Raw genomic sequence first — 19,791 nt, forward strand, 5'->3', positions numbered from 1 at the left:
AAGTCAGTAAGGACTAGAGATTCTTTAAAAATTCATAGTCGGATTAAAGATCCCAAATCTGGTTTGTTAAAATTTGATCACTTGGGATTTGATTTAAGGAAAGGGATTTGGCTATGGTGTCTTTGAGAAATTCCAGGTATAGGATTTTTTTTTCATAATCTTAAAATTTATTTTTAATTTTTTGAAATTATTAGATTTTACTATTATTATTATTATTTTGAGATGGAGTCTCGCTCAGTCGCCCAGGCTGGAGTTCAGTGGCGAAATCTTGGCTCACTGCAAGCTCTACCTCCTGGTTTCACGCCATTCTCCTGCCTCAGCCTCCCTTGTAGCTGGGACCACAGGTGCCCACCACCATGCCCGGCTAATTTTTTTTTTTTTGTATTTTTAGTAGAGACGGGGTTTCACCATGTCAGCCAGAATGGTCTCGATCTCCTGACCTCGTGATCCGCCCGCCTTGGCCTCCTAAAGTGCTGGGATTACAAGTGTGAGCCACCGTGCCCGGCCAGATTTTATTATTTATTTATTTAAGAAATACAGTCTTGCTATGTTGCCCAGGCTAGATTTGAACTGTTAGGCTCAAGTGATCTTCTCACCTCAGCCTCTGGAGTCCATTGTGCCTGGTTCTAGATTTTAAATTTAATGAATGAATTAATTATTTAATTATAATTTTTTTGAGATGGCATTTCGCTCTTTTGCCCAGGCTGGAATGCAATGGCTCAATCTTAGCTCACTGTAACCTCTGCCCCCTGGGTTCAAGTGATTCTCTAGCTTCAGCTTCCCGAGTAGCTGGGATTATAGGCGCCTGCCACTTCGCCTGGCTAATTTTTGCATTTTTAGTAGAGATGGGGTTTCGCCATGTTGGCGAGGCTGGTCTCGGACTCCTGACCTCAGGTGATCCACCCACCTGGGCCTCCCAAAGAGCTAAGATTACAGGCGTGAGCCACCGCGCCCAGCCTTAATTATTTATTTTTATTACTTTTTTTAAAAGAGACAGAATCTTAGTGTTTCAGCCAGGTGGGAGTGCAGTGGAGCGATTATAACTCACTGTAGCCTCAAACCCCTGGGTGCAAATAATCCTCCCACATCAACCTCCTGAGTAACTGGAACTAGAGGCATGCACCACCACACCCGGCTTAGATTTTATTTTTAAAGCAATTTTAGGTTCATAGAGTTCGCATATCCTCCTTCTCCCTTATAGCTAGTTTCTCTTATCAGTAATACTTTTAATTAGTATGGTGGATTTATTATTGATGAACCAGTATTGATATATTATTATTAACTGAAGTCCATAGTTTACATTGGGGTTTCATTTTTGTGTTGTACAAGTCTATGGGTTTGACAAATGTATAGTGTCATGTGTCCATGATTACCATATTGTACAAAATAGTTTCACTATCCTAAAAATCCCCTTTGCCTATTCATTCCTTACCCCATCCCTCGACCCCTGGTAACACCACTGATCTCCACTGTCTCTCTAGTTTTACCTTTTCTAGAATGTCATGTAGTTGGAATCATACAATAAGCAGGATTTTCAGATTGGCTTCTTTCTCTTAGCAGTATGCATATAGTTCTCCATGTCTTCTCATGGCTTAATAGTTCATTTCTTTTTATTGCTGAATTAATATTCCATTGTATGGATATACCACAGTTTGTTTCTGTGTTCTCCTATTGAAGGACATTCGTGTGTAGTGTGTGTGTGTGTGTGCGTGTAAGTTTTTAGCTTATTTGGATAAATACCTAGGAGTCTGGTTACTGAATTGTATGGTAAACCTATTTAGTCTTGCTCTTAATGGCATTTATTTTAAGTAGTCAAATCATGGAATTGCTTGTGGGTGGGGTGTGCTTTTGTGTTTCAGCTTTGGTGGATTCTTGGATGCACTCCATGGCTGAGACCTGTGCATCTTCTTTTTCAGGTGTGAGTGTGGCAACGTGCATGGCCATCCTCCATGTGGGTAGTGCCCAGCAAGTGCGGACAGGGTCCACGAGCTCCAAAGAAGATGACTATGAAAGTGACGCAGCTACAATTGTCCAGAAATGTGTAAGCCAAAGATCTGGGGATAAGGGAACTTTGATTGTTCAAATGAGGGAGTATGGCCAGTTCCACTTTCTTCCATGATAGAAGAAAGAACTTAGAGTATTCTCCACACTACTTTCCCTGGGCACTAGTAGGTCTAAGAGGTAGGCATCCAGCTTGTTGATTTGGTATATTGGTTGATCTGGTATATTGCTGTTTCCCTATCTCTGTAGAACACACTTGAAAGATTAGCCATTAATTCAGCAAATATGTTTGAGGGCCTACTGTGTGTCAGTGTACTTTTAGGGAAATGCAGTAAACAGGAAAATTTCCAATAGTGATTAAGTGCACTGAAACAATACATTGTGACTGATAGTGATCTGGGCCGGGCGTGGTGACTCACACCTATGATCCCAGTACTTTGGGAGGTGGGTGGATCACCTGAGGTTAGGAGTTCAAAACCAGCCTGGCCAGTATGGTGAAACCCTGTCTCTACTAAAAATACAAAAATTAGCTGGGTGTGGTGGTGCATGCCTGTAATCCCTGCTACTCTGGAGGCTGAGGCAGGAGAATCGCTTGAGCCTGGGAGGTGGAGGTTTCAGTGAGCCGGGATCACGCCATCGCACTCCAGCCTGGACAACAAGAGTGAAACTCCGTCTTAAAAAAAAAAAAAAGTGATCTGATGTGGAGCTGGGCATGCTGCTTTTGATTCGGAGGAGGGATGGCTTCTGAGAAGGTGACATTTGATCCGAATGAAAAGAGGGAGTCAGCTCCATGTGAAGGTCAAGGAAAGTACGATGGAATGTATCATTGAAAAGAGGATATTGAACTCTTCAAGTTAAATTGTTTGGGTAGGATTTAGCATTTATGATGAAATCTGTCAGCTTGTTCAGATTTTTGTGTCTGTTTGATATTGTACAGCTCGAAATCTATGACATGATTGGACAAGCAATCAGCAGTTCTCGCCGGGCTGGTGGTGAGGTAAGAAGCGTATCTGTCTCTGCTGCATACTTCCTATCTTGTCCTCTCTGAGATGTAAATATCTCTATGATTATGTTTTTTATTTTGTGCCTTTCACAACAGCACTATCAGAATTTCCAATTGCTGGGTGCTTGGTGCTTGTTAAACAGCCTTTTCCTCATACTGAACCTCAGTCCTACTGCGTTGGCTGATAAGGGGAAAGAGAAGGACCCGCTGGCTGCCCTCCGAGTCAGAGACATCCTTTCTCGTACTAAAGAGGGAGTGGGCTCCCCTAAACTGGGGCCTGGAAAAGGGTATGTGTCTACTTGATTATAACTTATATTTTGTTTTATTTCCCTAACAGTTTATATTGACAGGGAGCTAGTATGACTTCATATCAATAGGAAAATTTGCCTTCCTACCTGGCTTGAATTTAACAACTAAGATAATGATCATGACCTGTTATCTCCACAGCATAGCTTTGTGATTTTTAGATAAGTCACTCATTCTCTTTGATCCTATTTCCTCTTCCGTCAAAGGGGAAAAATATCTGTGCAATGTGTATTTCAGGAATTTTGTGAAGTTCACATCAGAAAAACATGTTTCTGTCTTGTAAAGCGGGCTTGTTTGACTTGGAGTTGAGTACTTGCGTGTATAACCCGTAAGATGAGAATATTGTCAGGGCCTCCTGGTTTGCTTCCTGTAATATTTGCTGTTGTTTTGATGAACTCTGAAAGAAGAGATATGACCAATGTACTGTTCAGGTTTCGTTTTCTAAGCCCAGGTGTTTCTGGATTTTATTTTTTCATTCAATCCCTATTATATACTAGGCCCTATTCTAGGCATTGAGGATATAGCACTAAACAAAGTGATGTCCTTGCCTTTATGGAGTTTATTTTATATCTGGAGAAACAGTGAACAAATCTACTAACGAGTAGATTATAGATAATCATATATAAACGTTGTGAAGAAAAAGATGTCAGAGCGAGGGGCTGGAGAGTCATAGGGGTTTTTATTATTTTATTTTTTTTGAGACATAGTCTCCCTCTGTTGCCCAGGCTGGAGTGCAGTGGCGTGATTGTGGCTCACTGTAACCTCCACTTCGCGGATTCAAGCAATTCTCATGCCTCAGCCTCCCAAGTAGCTGGGATTACAGGTGCATGCCACCACACCCAGCTAATTTTTGTATTTTTAGTAGAGACGGGGTTTCACCATGTTGGCCAGGCAGGGTCTCGAACTCTTGGCCTCAAATGATCTGCCCACCTCAGCCTCCTAGAGTGCTGGGATTACAGGTGTGAGCCACTGCGCCCAGCCCAGGGCTATTATTTTAGTTATTTAGTTATTTAGGATGATCCAGAAAGGGCTCCAAAGACATGATGTAGAGACCATATGTGAGGTGACAGAGCTATGTAAGTATTTGGGGTAGAATTGTTCAGGTTTGAGATGGAAGTATCATTGACATTTCTGAGGATCAGCAAGGTCAGTGTGGCTAAAATGGAGAAACCAAGGTGGGAGAGTGGTAGAAAATTAGGTCAGACAGGTAGCCAGTGGCCAGATCATCTAGGGCCAAGTGCAGTCAGTAACTGTTAGAAGGATTAAACAAGGGAGAGATGCAACCTGATTTATTGGTGATCTGAGGATAGACTGCAGGGCATAAGATAAGAAGGAGGGAGAACAGTTAGCAGCGAATGCATCATTCCAGATGAGATATGAAGGTGACTTGGATAGGGTGGTATGGCAAAGGCTGAGAAAAGAGGCCAAATTGAAATATATTTGGAAGGTACAGCTGGCAGGATTTACTGATGGCTTGTATGTTGGGTGTGAAAAAGATGACATCACAATTTTTTGGTTTGAGGCCACTGGGTTGTATAATTTACTGATACTGGGAACACTTGTTTAGGAGTGGGTTGAATGGGAAGACGGGGAAGAAATAAAAACATAATATTGGCCATGCTGAGTGTAAGATGACTGTCAGACCTCTATGTGAGATGTTGAGTGGGCAGTTGGATATGTGAGTCTGGAGTTTCAGGAAGAGGTCACAGCCTGGACTGCATTAACAAATTACCCTCTGAGCATCTTCTGTGTCCCAGGCTCTGTGTTAGTTCTGGATTGCTGTGATGAACATAAAAATGGACATATTCTCAAGAGACATGAACTAGGTATCCATACAAATATATATATATATATATAATTTTTTTTTTTTTTGAGGCAGAGTCTCGCTCTGTTGCCCAGGCTGGAGTGTAGTGGTGCAGTCTCAACTCACTGCAACCTCTGCCTCCCAGGTTCAAGCAATTCTTGTGCCTCAGCCACCAGGTAGCTAGGATTACAGGTGTGCACCACCATGCCCAGCTGATTTTTTTTTTTTTTTTTGTATTTTTAATAGAGATGGGGTTTCGCCATGTTGGCTAGGCTGGTATTGAACTCCTGGCCTCAAGTGATCTGCCTGCCTCAGCATCCCAAAGTGCTGGGATTACAGGCATGAGCCAATCTGCCTGGCCATGTCAAATTGTATCTAGAGAGTATTAGAACAGGGGCATTTGACCTGGCTAGGGACATCAGAGCAGGCTTCCCCAAGGAAGTGCTAATTAAGCTGAAATCTGAAGCCGGTATTGACATGGTAAGTTGATAGATACTAGGCAAAGTAAGGAGGTAAGAGTGTTCCAGAGCAAACGGTAGTTTGTGATTTTATGAGTGGCCATTTTCATTCTTGGCATTGTAAAGGGAAATGAAAGAATGCCAAGAAGTATATCCTTAGAAGTAGCAGTTATGCTTTTAAAATGGCGGTTGTTTCTTCATATTTTAAAAGAATACATGTATGTTGTATAAGTGACAAGCCATACAGATGGACATAAATAGGAAAGGTAAAAATGATCCCAAATTCTACCACTCAAATTGGTAAACATTCCTTCAGACATTTTTCTGTGCACATATAAAATATATATAAGTTTACAAAAATGGGATCAGTGTATATGAAATACTGCATCATCTTTTCAGTGACACTATTAAAATGTCTAAGTTTTTAATGGCCAGCAGTATTCCACTATGTAAATATACCGTAGTTGCCTAATTCCCCTATTGCTAAGCGCTTATTTAGATTGTTCCAAATGTCTTGTTTTGATAACTTCCTGAAATATAAACTTTTGGGAACTTAATTGTCCTGTTGGGATGAATTCCCAAAAGTACCGTTGTTAGGACAAAGGGCTCACATATTTAAACACTGGAAATGTTTTGTCAAACTACTCTTTAGAAAAGTAACACTAATCTGCATTGACACCAGCTGTGTGCTTATATGCCTATTTCCCCATGCTCTCTTTGACAGTGGGCATCATTAGTGTTCATGTTTGCTTATCTTAGAGGAGAGAATGCTATGATATTTCATGTATTTGTATTTCTTTGATTACTAGTGTGATTGTATTTCCTTTCACCTATTTATTGGTCATTTGTATTTCTTTTGTAAACTGCCTTATGTCCTTTGCCTTGGTTTTCTTTTTGGTATTTGTCATTTTCTTTTTAATTTTTTTATTATTATTTTTACAGAGGTAGAGTCACTTTGTCTCCTAGGCTAGAGTGCAATGGTAGGATTATAGCTCACTGTAACCTTGAACTCCTGGGCTCTGGTGATCCTCCCACCTCAGCCTCCTGAGTAGCTAGGACTACAGGTGTGCACCACCATGGCCAGCTAATTTTTAAAATTTTTTGCAGAGCTGGGATCTTGCTGTGTTGACCAGGCTGGTCTCGCACTCTTGGCCCCAAGCAATCCTCCTGCCTCAGCCTTCCAAAGTGCTGGGATAATAGATGTGAGCCACCGCATCTGGCCTGTGTTTGTTCTTTTTTCTTTTTGATTTATATGAACTTGCAAATCATATATATTAACCTTTTGTTATGTGGAGATTTTGGACAGGAGGAAAACACTTTACTTGAATGTAATTTTCTTTTCTCTTTTTTTTTTAAACAAAACCTCACTCTATCGCCCAGGTTGGAGTGCAGTAGTATGAACACAGTTCACTGCAGCCTCCACCTCCTGGGCTCAAGTGATCCTTCTGCCCCGGCCTGTTGGGTAGCTGGCACCACAGGTGTGCATCACCACGTCTGGCTAAGTTTTTCATATTTTGTAGAGATGGGGTCTTGCCATGTTGCCCAGGTTGGTCTTGAACTTCTGGGCTCAAGTGATCTTCCCACCTTGGCCTCCCCAAGTGCTGGGATTATAGGCATGAGCCACTGCTCCAGGCCTCTCTTTTTAGTCTCTTAGATTTATTTCCAGATATTTTATAGAAGTTGGTAATTCAAACCTTTTTCTTTTCAAAATAATGATTCTTTAAAAGTTCAATCTACATTTAAAAGTCAGCATCTTTGCATAACTCATTAGCCTTGAACTGATTGTTTAAATTCCAAAAATTTTTCCATTTGGGAGTTTCTTCTATTCCAGGAGATTTTATTTATTTATTTATTTATTTATTTTTTTGTTTTGTTTTGAGACAAGGTCTTGTTCTGTCACCCAGGCTGGAGTGCAGTGGTGCACCTCAGCCTCCCAAGTAGCTGGTACCATAGGTACATGCCACCATGCCTGGGTAACTTTTTAATTTTTTTGTAGAGACAGGGTCTCCCTCTCTAGGTTGCCAGGCTGGTCTAAAATTGCTGGGCATAAGTGATCCTCTCATCTCGGCCTCTCAAAAGTGTTGGGATTTAAGGTGTGAGCCACCGTGCCCAGCCTAGTCCAGGAGTTCTAAACCTGAAGCCTGCAGATCCTTAGGCCATCTGTGGATGGGGTTCAAGGAGATTGTGAACTTCAGAAATTATATGCAGATGTATGTATGTACAATTTTTTTTTTCTGAAGGTCCACAGAGTCTGAAAGGGGTCTGAGACCCCAAAATGGCAAGATCCACTGCTTCAGAAGTTGTAATTTATTGTTAATTATTTTAAGGATTGTGTTTTCCTTTTTCTTTGTGTAGGCATCAGGGATTTGGGGTACTCTCAGTAATATTGGCAAACCATGCCATCAAACTGCTAACGTCTCTCTTTCAAGACCTACAAGTGGAGGCCCTTCACAAGGTGAGGAGGTTATCCCCATGGTAATCAGCATATTGATTGCGGGATCCACTTCTGGCCAAGCAAGCTTGATCCATCAACTCAAGTTGTTTTTTCTGGCTGAGTAGTATCATTAATTGCCCTTTGATATCCTTGCCTTCAGGGTTGGGAGACAGATGGCCCCCCTGCAGCCTTGAGCATTATGGCCCAGAGCACCTCCATACAGAGGATTCAACGGCTGATTGACTCTGTCCCACTGATGAACCTGCTCTTGACATTACTTTCAACTTCCTACAGAAAGGTGGGTGGGAGTTAAGCCATTGATAATTTAGAAGAATGTCTCATTTTTTATATATGATATATATTTTATATGATACATATATATATGTGTATATATATATAAAACCTTCTTGAAATGAATAAGACTGTCTACACACCATGACCTTTATAGACCCAAAGTTTTGGTACTGGTGTTGAAGAAGTGAGAAATTCTTAGCGGGTTGAATCTATCCAAACATTTGAATCAGTTATTGATTATCAGTTTTGCGATACACGTGGCTACTTGGTGATTTGTGATGATTGGCATACTGAAGCAGAAGCATAGAGGACACTATGGAAACACTCCTTTTTTCAATTCTTGTCCACGTCTCTGGTTGGTAGTGTTTTTGTAGGGTAAAGTGATGAAAGTCCTTAATTAAGGGAGCTATTAAGAGGCATACTCTTGGATTTAGGAAAAAATAAAAGAGATTATGGAGAAAGTTTTCATGCGGTGCATGAGATTAAATAGGATAGCTCCGGTTTTGTAATTGTCATTTTCCTAGGCATGTGTCCTGCAGCGGCAGAGGAAGGGCTCCATGAGCAGCGATGCCAGCGCCTCCACCGACTCCAATACTTACTATGAGGATGATTTCAGTAGCACGGAGGAGGACAGCAGCCAAGGTAGAGGCCGCTCTTTTCTCTCTCCCAGAGATAAGCTATAGAGTGCAACAGGAGTGTTCTCAGCAGATTCCTGTAGTTTCCTGACCAAACAAAAGTTTCCATTTTGTTTTCACCTGCTTAGCCTGGACCTTGGTTTTATGTGCATTCAAAGATGACATGTTATTTAAGAGCAAGTTGAGCTGTTGATGAATGAATGATGGAAACAACTTTCAGCCAAACCTGGGTTACTTTTCATTCCTTTCCCTCCAAAATCAGAAAACATCTCAATTGTTCCATATTTCTTCCTGTGTTGACTCATTTTGTGACCTCTGCTCTAAGCTTTCTCAGTGAAACTCAAAAGGTCACATGTGAGGTGTTCGGTTTGGGTGTTATCATAGTCATAGTTTAGGGAAGCTTGAGTAGAGAAACCTAATCCTGTTGTAGTGAACACACTGGCATGCCCTCCTGCCTTAGTTTGATGAGAGAGTGAATAAGGTAAGTACCTCAGATTCTTTCATAATCAGGTTTGTGGGAACAATGTGAAATACGAAGGGAGGCGTGATTCTTACCGTCCTGTGATTTATGGTTGATAAGGCAAGTATAAATTCACTCTTGAAAATATTTGGCTTGTTACCAGTAAAATAATGTGAAGTTGTTTTTCTTTCTTTGTTGGGCTCCTTAAAGAAAAATTGGCTGGGCGCGGTGGCTCACACCTGTAATCCCAGCACTTTGGGAGGCTGAGGTGGGCAAATCACAAGGTCAGGAGTTCGAGACCAGCCTGGCCAATATGGTGAAACCCCATCTCTACTAAAAATCAAAAATTAGCCAGGCATGGTGGCACATGCCTGTAGCCTGTAGTCCCAGCTACTCGGGAGACTGAGGCAGGAGAATCGCTTGAACCTGGGAGGTGGAGGTTGCGGCGAGCCAATATTTCACCACTGCACTCCAGCCTGGGTGACAGAGCGAGACTCCCTCTCAAAAAAGAAAAAAGATGTCAGTTTTATTGGCGTATAATTTACATGCAATAATGTGAGAAATTCTTAACGGGTTGAATCTATCCAAACATTTGAATCAGTTATTGATGATCAGTTTTGCTCTTATTTTATGTATGCATTTAGATGAGTTTTGATACACAAATGCAATCTTGTAACCATCATCACAATTGGGATATCCTTGTGTTCCTTTTGACTTAAGTACTTTTAGGAAGCAGATGCACCAAAAACACTTTTAAAAAATATTTATTTTCATTACTTTATCTTTCTCTATTCAGACGATGACAGTGAGCCTATTTTGGGGCAATGGTTTGAGGAGACGATTTCTCCCAGTAAAGAGAAAGCAGCACCTCCGCCTCCTCCCCCACCTCCTCCACTGGAAAGTTCTCCTCGGGTTAAAAGCCCCAGTAAGCAGGCCCCTGGTGAGAAGGGCAACATTCTGGCGAGTCGCAAAGATCCTGAGTTGGTAAGAGTAGGTTTCTAAGGTTTAGGGGAAGTGGACATGGGGAGCTAGGGGTATGAGAAGCAGATAATTTGAATGCAAACATTTTGTGGCTTGGATAACTGTAATGTTTAAAGATATTTTTGCTTAGGACTTATATGTCTTGGTTATGTGTCATTAAATAACTTATGTGACTGTTACTGTTTCTCTGCTGGCCTTTAGAATCACTTAATGGCTTTGTGACTTTGGGCAAGAATCTGAATTTTTTCTAGCCTTAGTTTTGTCTCCTATCATATGGGAGTGATTCTACCTGCATCTAAAGGTGTTGTGACATCTTAAAGAGAGACTATTTATAAAGTGCTTAGCATAGGTCTGATATATCATAAGTGCTTGCTATGGTTGAACTGTTGGTTCAACTAGTATTATCTAGTAAGTGTCAGTCCCCGTTCTGATGATGTGAGTGAGTCAGATACAGTTCTTGCCTTCATATATATAGCTTACAGTCAAGGATGTGGACAAAAAACATTTATACAATAATTCAATTTAATTTTAGTAGAGAAGAGCTAGGAATTCTATATATGTGTAATAATCATTCATATAGGCTTCAGGATTGAATATATCAGTAATGAATTGGAGCCGGACAAAGGACCTTAGGAGAACAAAAGAAATGGGTCAGTCTATTTGGAAATCCTGTTTTCATACACTGTTTTGTAACATCTGTTATATTAAACTGGAATGCCATTTTGTGTAAGTAGAATTACGTGGGAAAGAGAGACTCTCATAATGAAACTTAGGCCCACTGTAAGTGATTTAAAATCTGATTCTTTCATTCATTGTGTTTATTGCATGAGACCTATGAGCATATTTTATTTTCTATTTGTAATCAGAGTTTATAGGAACGCTGGGCTTATGACCCTGATAAGAGCTTTTTTGTGTGTGTTCCTTTCAGTTCTTAGGTCTGGCTTCCAACATTTTGAACTTCATCACCTCTTCCATGTTGAACTCTCGGAACAATTTTATCCGAAACTATCTGAGTGTATCTCTTTCAGAACACCATATGGCCACCCTAGCCAGTATCATCAAGGAGGTGGACAAAGATGGACTCAAGGGTCAGTAGACAAGATATGTGCCTGATGGATTTTTTTTCTCATGGAGTTTGGCTGTTGGCAGGGAGGTGTGGTGCATTCAATAGCTGCTTAAATAATTGGCTTTTCTACTTGTCTTCAAGGTTCATCAGATGAAGAGTTTGCTGCAGCTCTCTATCACTTCAACCACTCACTGGTAACCTCTGACCTTCAGTCACCTAACCTGCAGGTTTGTGTGTGCTGTGACCATCTAGGCAAGAGCTCATGACACCAGCTTCCATAGGCTGCAGCTCCAATTGTTTGTTTGTTTGTTTTTTTGAGATGGAGTCTTGCTCTGTTACCCAGGCTGGAGTGCAGTGACACGGTCTTGGCTCACTGCAACCTCCACCTCCCAGGTTCAAGCGATTCTCCTGCCTCAGCCTCCAGAGTAGCTGGGATTACAGGTGTGTGCCACCATGGCTGGCTAATTTTTGTATTTTTAGTAGAGACAGGGTTTCACCTTGTTGGCCAGGCTGGTCTCAAACTCCTGACCTCAAGTGATCTGCCCGCCTCAGCCTCCCAAAGTGCTGGGATTTTAGGCGTGAGCCACCGCGCCCGGCCTGTAGCTCCAATTGTTAAGGAACAGTTTGTCATTAAATCCCCTCCCTGGAAAGAGCGTTGAGAGGTGATTCTAATATGTCCCTGTGCCTTATATTTAGGATCATTTCCAGAAAAAAAAATATGTCTTTTATCTTAAGTCAGTAAGCTTAAAGAAAAGGAAAACGCACAAAAACAAACAGAAACTCCTGATGATTATGCTAGCAGAAAAGTGGACAAATACACAGGCAGGCAGTTTATATGAAAAGAAGTGTAAATGGTCAATAAACATAGGAAAAGTATTCAACATCCTTAGTAATTGAAGAAAGACAAATTAAAATGTGTGTTTTAAAAGAATCAATCAAATTATAGGAGATAGATGCTCTCATATACACTTGTACTTGCAAACCCACCACCAAAACAAAATCTAGGACATTGACTGTGAACTTCCAATCTTATGGTTCTCTCTCCCTACTGAAATAGCTGATGTCTTGAATCCTAAATCTCAAGTTCCTCATGTCCTTAGTCATATATGTATGTGTATGTGTATGTACATATATAATCTATATTCCTTAAATTTAAAAAAAGTTTTAATAATTGCTTGTAGTTTTATAGCAAATGACATCATGCTGTATGTAATGTTTTCAAGCTCTCTGTTTTTTCATGTAGTATGATATAGTACTGTATTGCCAAGATTCATCTATATTGTTATATATTTCTATAGTTCTTGTTTGGACTACTGTATGATATTCCATTATGTTTGTGACTCAAAACCACAATGAGATACCACTTCGCTTACACGCATTAGGGTGGCTGTTATTAAATGGAAAGTAAGTGTTGGTGAGGATGTGGAGAAAGTGGAATTCTTGATGCATTGCTGGTGGGAATGTAGAATGATACGGTAGCTGTGGAAAACAGTATGTCAATTCTGCAAAAAATTACATATAGAATTACTATATGGTGGCACGTGCCTGTAGTCTCAGCTACTCGGGAGGTGAGGCAAGAGGATCACTTGAGCTCAGGAGTTTGAGGCTGTAGTATGCTATGATTGTGCCTGCAAATAGCCACTGTACTTTAGCCTGGGCAACATAGCAAGATCCCCATCTGCCAAAAAAAAAAAATAGAATTACTATATGATCCAGCAATTCTACTTATATACCCCAGAAGAAATGAAAGCCGGGGCTTGAACAGGTGTTTATCTACCCATGTTCATAGCAGTATTATTCACAGTAGCCAGAAGATGGAAGCAACCCTGGTGTCCATTGACATTTGAATGGATAAACAAAACATCCAGCCATACAATGAATGTTATACAGCCTTCAGAAGGAAGGAAATTGTGACACATGCTACAACATGGATAAACCGTAAAGACATGATACTAAATTAGTCAGTCACAGAAGCACAAATACAACCCTGTATGGTTCCACTTCTGAGGTACTTAGGTAGTCAAATTCATAGAGACAGAAAGTAGAATGGTGGTCGCGTGGGGCAGGGAGATGGGAAAATGGGGACTTGGTGTTTAGTGGGTACAGTGTTTCAGTTTGGAGAGATAAAAAAGTTCTGGACGTGGATGGTAGTAAGGGTTGCAGAATAATGTGTATGTGCTTAATGCCACAGAACTGTTCATGTAAAAATGGTTGAAATGGTAAATTTTATGATACTTTACCACATAAGAAAAGTAAAACAAAAATAGTGCTTGGTACCTAGTACTAGTACCTTCTAAATGTTAGCTCTCTTAATAATTGTATTATTGTTTAATATTATTATTGCAGTCTCTTGGTTCATTTGTTCAATACATATTCATTGAGCACCTACTATGTGCCAGGTACTATTATAGACACTGAGGAAATAAAGATAACTTGAGTTAGTGTGGGATCATGAAAAAGGAGGGAGATAGGCATAGGACATTTTGCAGAGATCATGGGCCATTATTTGAATGGGGTGAAGAGCATGGAAAGGAAGGAGTCTTGGATATTGCCTGAGTTTAAAACTCAAATGAAACTAGAAGGATGCTATTGTCATTAATAGACACGGGAAAGTCAGGAAGGGGAGTTGGTTTGGGGGTAAGAGAGATTGGGTTTTGTTTTGTTTTTTTTTTAGAGGTGGGGATGTTACTGTATCTCCCAGGCTGGTCTTGAACTCTGGGCTCAAGCAGTACTCTTGCCCTTAGCCTTTTGGGACTATGTGTGTGTGCCATCATGCCCGGCTGGTCCGTCCTTCCTTCCTTCCTTCCTTCCATCCGTCCATCTTCCTGATGGGGTCTCGCTATGTCGCCCAGGCTGCTCGAACTCCTGGCCCAAGTGATCTTACCACCTCAGTCTCCCGTATAGCTGGGACTGTAGGTGTGAGCCACTGTGCTCGGCCTAAGGTTTCAGTTTAACTATGATGAAGTTTTGGGGTGCCAGTGTCTAGAAAATAGTTCGGAATGTGAGTCTGAAATTGAGGAATTAAATTGGGGCAATTTTTGAAGTAATGAGAAACAGTGAGACTAGCAAGATAGCTGAAGGCTGAGGCTGAACCCTTAGAAATGCCAGTATGAAAGAGGAGTGGAGGAAGGGAGGACTCAGCCAGAGTTCTGCTGCTAGATGGACTGTGGTGCAGTTTGACTTCTTAGAGAGTCAGTTACCTTACTTAGAGCTGAGAAGGAAGGATTGGGGTGGAAGGGAAAGACCAGGTTCTTATGGAATGTTAACTCATTTTTGTGGCTCTCAGGACTGAAAAACTGACACAAAGATGAAAAATGAGCTAAAAAAAAGCATTAAAAATAGCATTATAAGGAATATATGTTACTTATCCATATATATGGCTAGGTACGCCCCTTGATTTGAACATTTAGATTTTTTTTCCTGATTTTTCCATTATTAGAATTGTGCTACAGTTAGTATTTTTCATGTAGCTCAGGTAGGTTTTTTTTTTTTTTTTGAATTGTTTCATTTAACTTAGGAATTAAGAAGTTGTTTATGACTTTGTTGAGCATGGTGGTTAAGAATGTGGTTTTAGAGGCTGGGTGCCGTGGCACTTGGGAGGCGGGTAGATCACTTGAGGCCAGAAGTTCGAGACCAGCCTGGCCAACATTGTGAAACCCCGTCTCTACTAAAAATAAAAAAATTAGCCAGGCATGGTGGCACACGCTTGTAATCCCAGCTACTCAGGAGGCTGAGGCACAAGAATTGCTTGAATCTGGGAGGTGGAGGTTGCAGTGAGCTGAGATCACGCAACCGCACTCCTGCCTGGGTGATGGAGTGAGACTCTATCTCAGAAAAAAAAAAAAAAAAAAAAAAAGAACATGGTTTTAGAGATAAACCTGGCTTTACCACTTAGAGACCTTCACCATCCCTTATCAGTGACATGGAGCACATAATACTTCCTGTCTCTGCCTGGCACATCCGGTGTGACAACAAAGTATGCTCTGCGCTTAGCTCAACCTATGGTAACTGTGTAGTCCATGGAAACTGCTCTTGAGGCCAGCGACATTTTGCGAAACATTCATTTCCAAGGAAGAGTCCTTGAGGATGTAGTATAAAAATATAATTTAATTTGGCAGACTTAGAAATTTATCCTACATCCCACAGTAACCATGCTTTGTGTCTTGTGAAGCCAAGTGAGAAAGCAGGAATTTGTCTGGTTTTCCATTGGCATCCTGCTCAGTGTGCGTGTGTGTGTTTGAGAAGATAATTTGCAGCTTAGTTACTGGGCTGAAAATGAAGCTCACTTGAAAGACATGCTCCACCTGGAGGTGAAGAACAGCCTTGTTGAGTTCTGGGTGCCTTGAGATCTCATAGGCAGAATTTCTCTGCGAATACTGCGGATCTCTAAGTTGTTGGATCTTCCCCTTTTGGGTGTTATTTGTATTATGTAACTGATTATTAAAGAAAAACTATTAGCTATTACAGTTGTTCAAGAAGTTTGCTTTCAAAGGCAACAACTTCTCATGTTTTGTCCATTTACAAAATTATCCTGATTCTGGTATCTCATTGCTTTTCTCCTTTTTCAGGAGCCCATATCTGACACTCATTAACTATAAATGTTAATGAGGTTAGATCAGTAAGTTTTCACTTATGTTTTTCTCATTTGTTGACCTAAATGATCTTTATCCAAACTATTCCAAAATCTGAATTTCTGGGTCCTTCTTTCTTTAAAATATTCTGTTCAATATTAAACAAACAAATGTTTGAGAACATGAGTAACCTTTTGACTTTATCCCATATCTGTTTGCTAATGTTCTGTTCCATGTCTTTCTTGTCAGAACACACTGTTGCAGCAGCTAGGAGTGGCTCCTTTTTCTGAGGGCCCTTGGCCCTTGTACATTCACCCTCAAAGCCTCTCTGTGCTTTCACGCCTCCTGCTCATCTGGCAACATAAAGCCAGTGCTCAAGGTGACCCTGACGTCCCAGAATGCCTTAAAGTTTGGGACAGGTAAGATGTCTGTAAGAGAAGGCCTATTGAGAAGGTTATTTCCTTTTTTATTTGTTTGACTTCTTTATAGTTAATCTGTGGCTTTGAGGCTTTGCTGTAATGATAATGTTTAGAGTGGGGAGGGTAGAAGAAGGATGGACTTGGAGATGTGCTGTTAAAAAACAAGTATGTCAACTTTGGTCTGGAAATAAATCTCCCTGTAGCACATGGGGGATTTGGTTATAATTATTCGATGGAACCACAATCTTGAATAGAACCAATTTTATCCTGACCTGCTTTTTTGAAAGACAAGCAGGGAAGCCAGCTCTGTCCTTGGTTATTTTGCTTTCAACATGAAACCACTTAGGGGCACTTGCAGTGTTTTTTTGGAGAAATTTTAAAGAATTTTTTTCCTTGGGGGAAGCTCAGATTAATCATCTAAATCCGCTTTAGATGGACCTGTATTTGCCATTTTTGTTTACATGGTTAGAAGTCTTCAAAGCAGTTTGTTTTCCTAAAAGGCTTTGCTTTCTGTTCCCCATTGTAGGATCAAATAGCTCTAATGCTGGATTTGAGAAATCATAAACCTCCTTGAGTGCCAAAGACCCCCTATATTTTTCCTGGTGGAATCTTGCAAAAAGGCTGAGAGGGTCGAGGGGTGCAATGAGGGAAACCCTTGTTAAACACACAAATCTCTTTCCTAATATTAAAACACAAATCTCTTTCCAAATAGTCAAAGGCAATGGAAACAGTTGGCTACATTCATTCCTTTTTTGCATAAAAGCTCTTCTGACAAATTCTCTGAATAGTATATTTTCTTTTTTATTGCTTTATAGTCTATCGAGTTATTTTTGACTGTTATCATGCAGTGATTTTTAACCTGTAGTATAAACTCTCAGAACTAGAATTAAATGATAGAATCAAAATATGGGGAAAAGTAATTGAATTGGTTCACCTGTCCAAGTTTGTTAATCAGAAAGGAACAATAGCAACATTTTTGTGGGGGAGCTTGTAGTACTTTTCATGGTCACAAATGACAGGGTGGGTATTAACACGCCTGTGTTAAGGCTTGCCTCAAGCAATCCTCCCCTCGACCTCCCAAAGTGTTAGGATTATAGACTGAGCCACTGTGCCTGGCTGGCCAAGTCTGACTTTTTTTAGCCAAAATTTAGTTTCTGTCTTGTCTTTACCATGTAGCCTTTTTTCCTTCCTTAATTTGTTATCTTACTGCCTGGGTTTAGGAAATTTAACTCTTCTAGTGCTTGACATTATAACTCCTGGGGAATGCTCTTTTTCCCACCAGATATAGTCATCTTTTCTCTCTGGTAGGTTTTTGTCTACAATGAAGCAGAATGCCCTGCAAGGCGTGGTGCCCAATGAGACAGAGGATCTGAATGTAGAACACCTGCAGATGCTCCTCCTCATTTTCCACAATTTCACCGAGACAGGCCGGCGGGCCATATTGTCGCTTTTTGTCCAGATCATCCAGGAGTTGAGCGTCAACATGGATGCTCAGATGCGCTTCGTGCCACTTATCTTGGCTCGCCTCCTTCTCATCTTTGATTATCTGCTTCATCAGTACTCCAAAGCCCCTGTGTATCTATTTGAGCAGGTACAGACCAACACGTTCTTTTTTGCTTCACCGTTACTGAGAACTTTATTCTTCTCAATGGTTACCATGATCCTCAGTCCAAATGACCTACTCGCTTTAGGTTTTAGGTTTTGGTAGGTTGATGGGTAGGATTAGGAGGACCACTGAGACTTTGTACTTGATGTTTAGCCAGAAGTGATACATGTAGATTACTTGATTTGATGCATTTTTTGAAAGTGGAATGTAGGCTGTGTTCAAAGGCATTCTCGCACGAATTGCCCTGCTCTACCTGTGTCTGATGCAGTGCCCTGAGCATCGGCCCTCGATGAGTATTTGTTAGTTTTTGAATGACAGTCAAGTAGTAAATTTTATGGATTGGTAAATTCCTTTGTTGTAAGGATCCAAAATGAGGATAGGAGGATCTGTTCAGACTTAACTGTGTTCAGCATTTCTTAAAATGTTTCATTGAGCACTATACCCTTTATGTTGCACCAAAAATTGCATTCCAAAAGTAGTCACAGAAAAATCTTTAAATTTTTATTTTGGTTTGTGAGTTTCCCAGGCTTTGGTATACCAAGCTATTATCGTACCTGAGTGAAAAGCTGAATGGTGCCCAATAAAACAGAATATTTGAATGTAGAACACTCACATTCAGATTACCAAGATTCAGTGTACTGAGCTATTATCATGCCTAAGTGAAAAGCTGAATGGTGACTGTGTATCTTTCTTAATTTCAGTATTTGTGTTTTAAAAGGTACAGCATAACCTGCTAAGTCCTCCCTTTGGGTGGGCAAGTGGATCCCAGGACAGCAACAGCCGCCGGGCAACCACTCCTCTCTATCATGGATTCAAAGAAGTAGAAGAAAACTGGTCTAAGCATTTCTCATCAGGTCAGAAAGAAGACTGTTAATAAGAAACTGACTTACTGGTTCTCATTGGTGGGGTTGAATTTGAAGCTTGGAGACTCTTGGAGGATCTTTGGTCATTTGCTTTAGTGTAATCCCTGTGGGTGGCAAATCACCTATGGATTAAACATTTCAGAAATGGACTCCCACATAGCCTACATTTATATTTTTTAAAAAATTGAAGCTGGGCACTGTGGCTCATGCCTGTAATCCCAGCACTTTGGGAGGCAGAGGCGGGCAGATCATTTGAGGTCAGGAGTTCGAGACCAGCCTGGCCAACATGGTGAAACCCCATCTCTACTGAAAAAATACAAACAACATTTAGCCAGGCTTGGTGGTGCCTACCTGTAATCCCAGCTACTCTGGTGGCTGAGGCAGGAGAATCACTTGCACCAGGAAGCAGAGGTTGCAGTGAGCTAAGATTGCATCACTGCACTCCAGCCTGGGCAGTGGAACAAGACTCTATTTCAAGGAAAAAAAAAAATTGAGGCTGAGCATGGTGGCTCATGCCTGTAGTCCCAGCACTTTGGGAGGGCAAAGTGGGAAGATCGCTTGAACCCAGGAATTTGAGATCAGCCTGAGTAGATCCCGTCTACCAAAAATTATTTTAATAAGTAGCCGGGCATGGTGGCACGTGCCTGTGGTGCCAGCTACTCGAGAGGCTAAGGTGGGAGGATCGTTTGAGCTTGGGAGGTTGAGGTTGCAGTGAGCTGTGATCATGCCACTGTACTCCAGCCTGGATGACAGAGTGAGACCCCTGTCTCAAAAAACATAAAAACTAAAAAATAAATTGAGACACAAGAAATCAGAATCCTCGTGTCTGGCCATAGGGTACAGTATATGGATTCTTGCCACTCTGTGTGATTAATTTTCCTTATTTTCCC

At 41.0% G+C, this 19,791-nt stretch overlaps 1 protein-coding gene across 33 annotated transcripts in view; it reads left to right on the plus strand.

Annotated features, from left to right (window-relative positions):
* Positions 1–19,791, plus strand: part of UBR4 (ubiquitin protein ligase E3 component n-recognin 4) — a 136,161-nt gene that overhangs the window by 14,778 nt on the left and 101,592 nt on the right. For all 33 annotated transcript variants that reach the window (XM_055385985.2, XM_055385998.2, XM_055386063.2 and 30 more), the window contains exons 9-20: positions 1,917–2,041; positions 2,939–2,998; positions 3,101–3,291; positions 7,928–8,027; positions 8,167–8,304; positions 8,825–8,942; positions 10,192–10,379; positions 11,305–11,464; positions 11,584–11,669; positions 16,263–16,432; positions 17,741–18,023; positions 18,757–18,892. In XM_055385985.2, the coding sequence (XP_055241960.2) occupies positions 1,917–2,041; positions 2,939–2,998; positions 3,101–3,291; positions 7,928–8,027; positions 8,167–8,304; positions 8,825–8,942; positions 10,192–10,379; positions 11,305–11,464; positions 11,584–11,669; positions 16,263–16,432; positions 17,741–18,023; positions 18,757–18,892 (1,755 nt within the window). The remainder of the gene's footprint in view (positions 1–1,916; positions 2,042–2,938; positions 2,999–3,100; positions 3,292–7,927; positions 8,028–8,166; positions 8,305–8,824; positions 8,943–10,191; positions 10,380–11,304; positions 11,465–11,583; positions 11,670–16,262; positions 16,433–17,740; positions 18,024–18,756; positions 18,893–19,791) is intronic.

The sequence above is a fragment of the Gorilla gorilla genome, chromosome 1 (assembly GCF_029281585.2).
Source record: "Gorilla gorilla gorilla isolate KB3781 chromosome 1, NHGRI_mGorGor1-v2.1_pri, whole genome shotgun sequence".
NCBI lineage: Eukaryota > Metazoa > Chordata > Mammalia > Primates > Hominidae > Gorilla > Gorilla gorilla.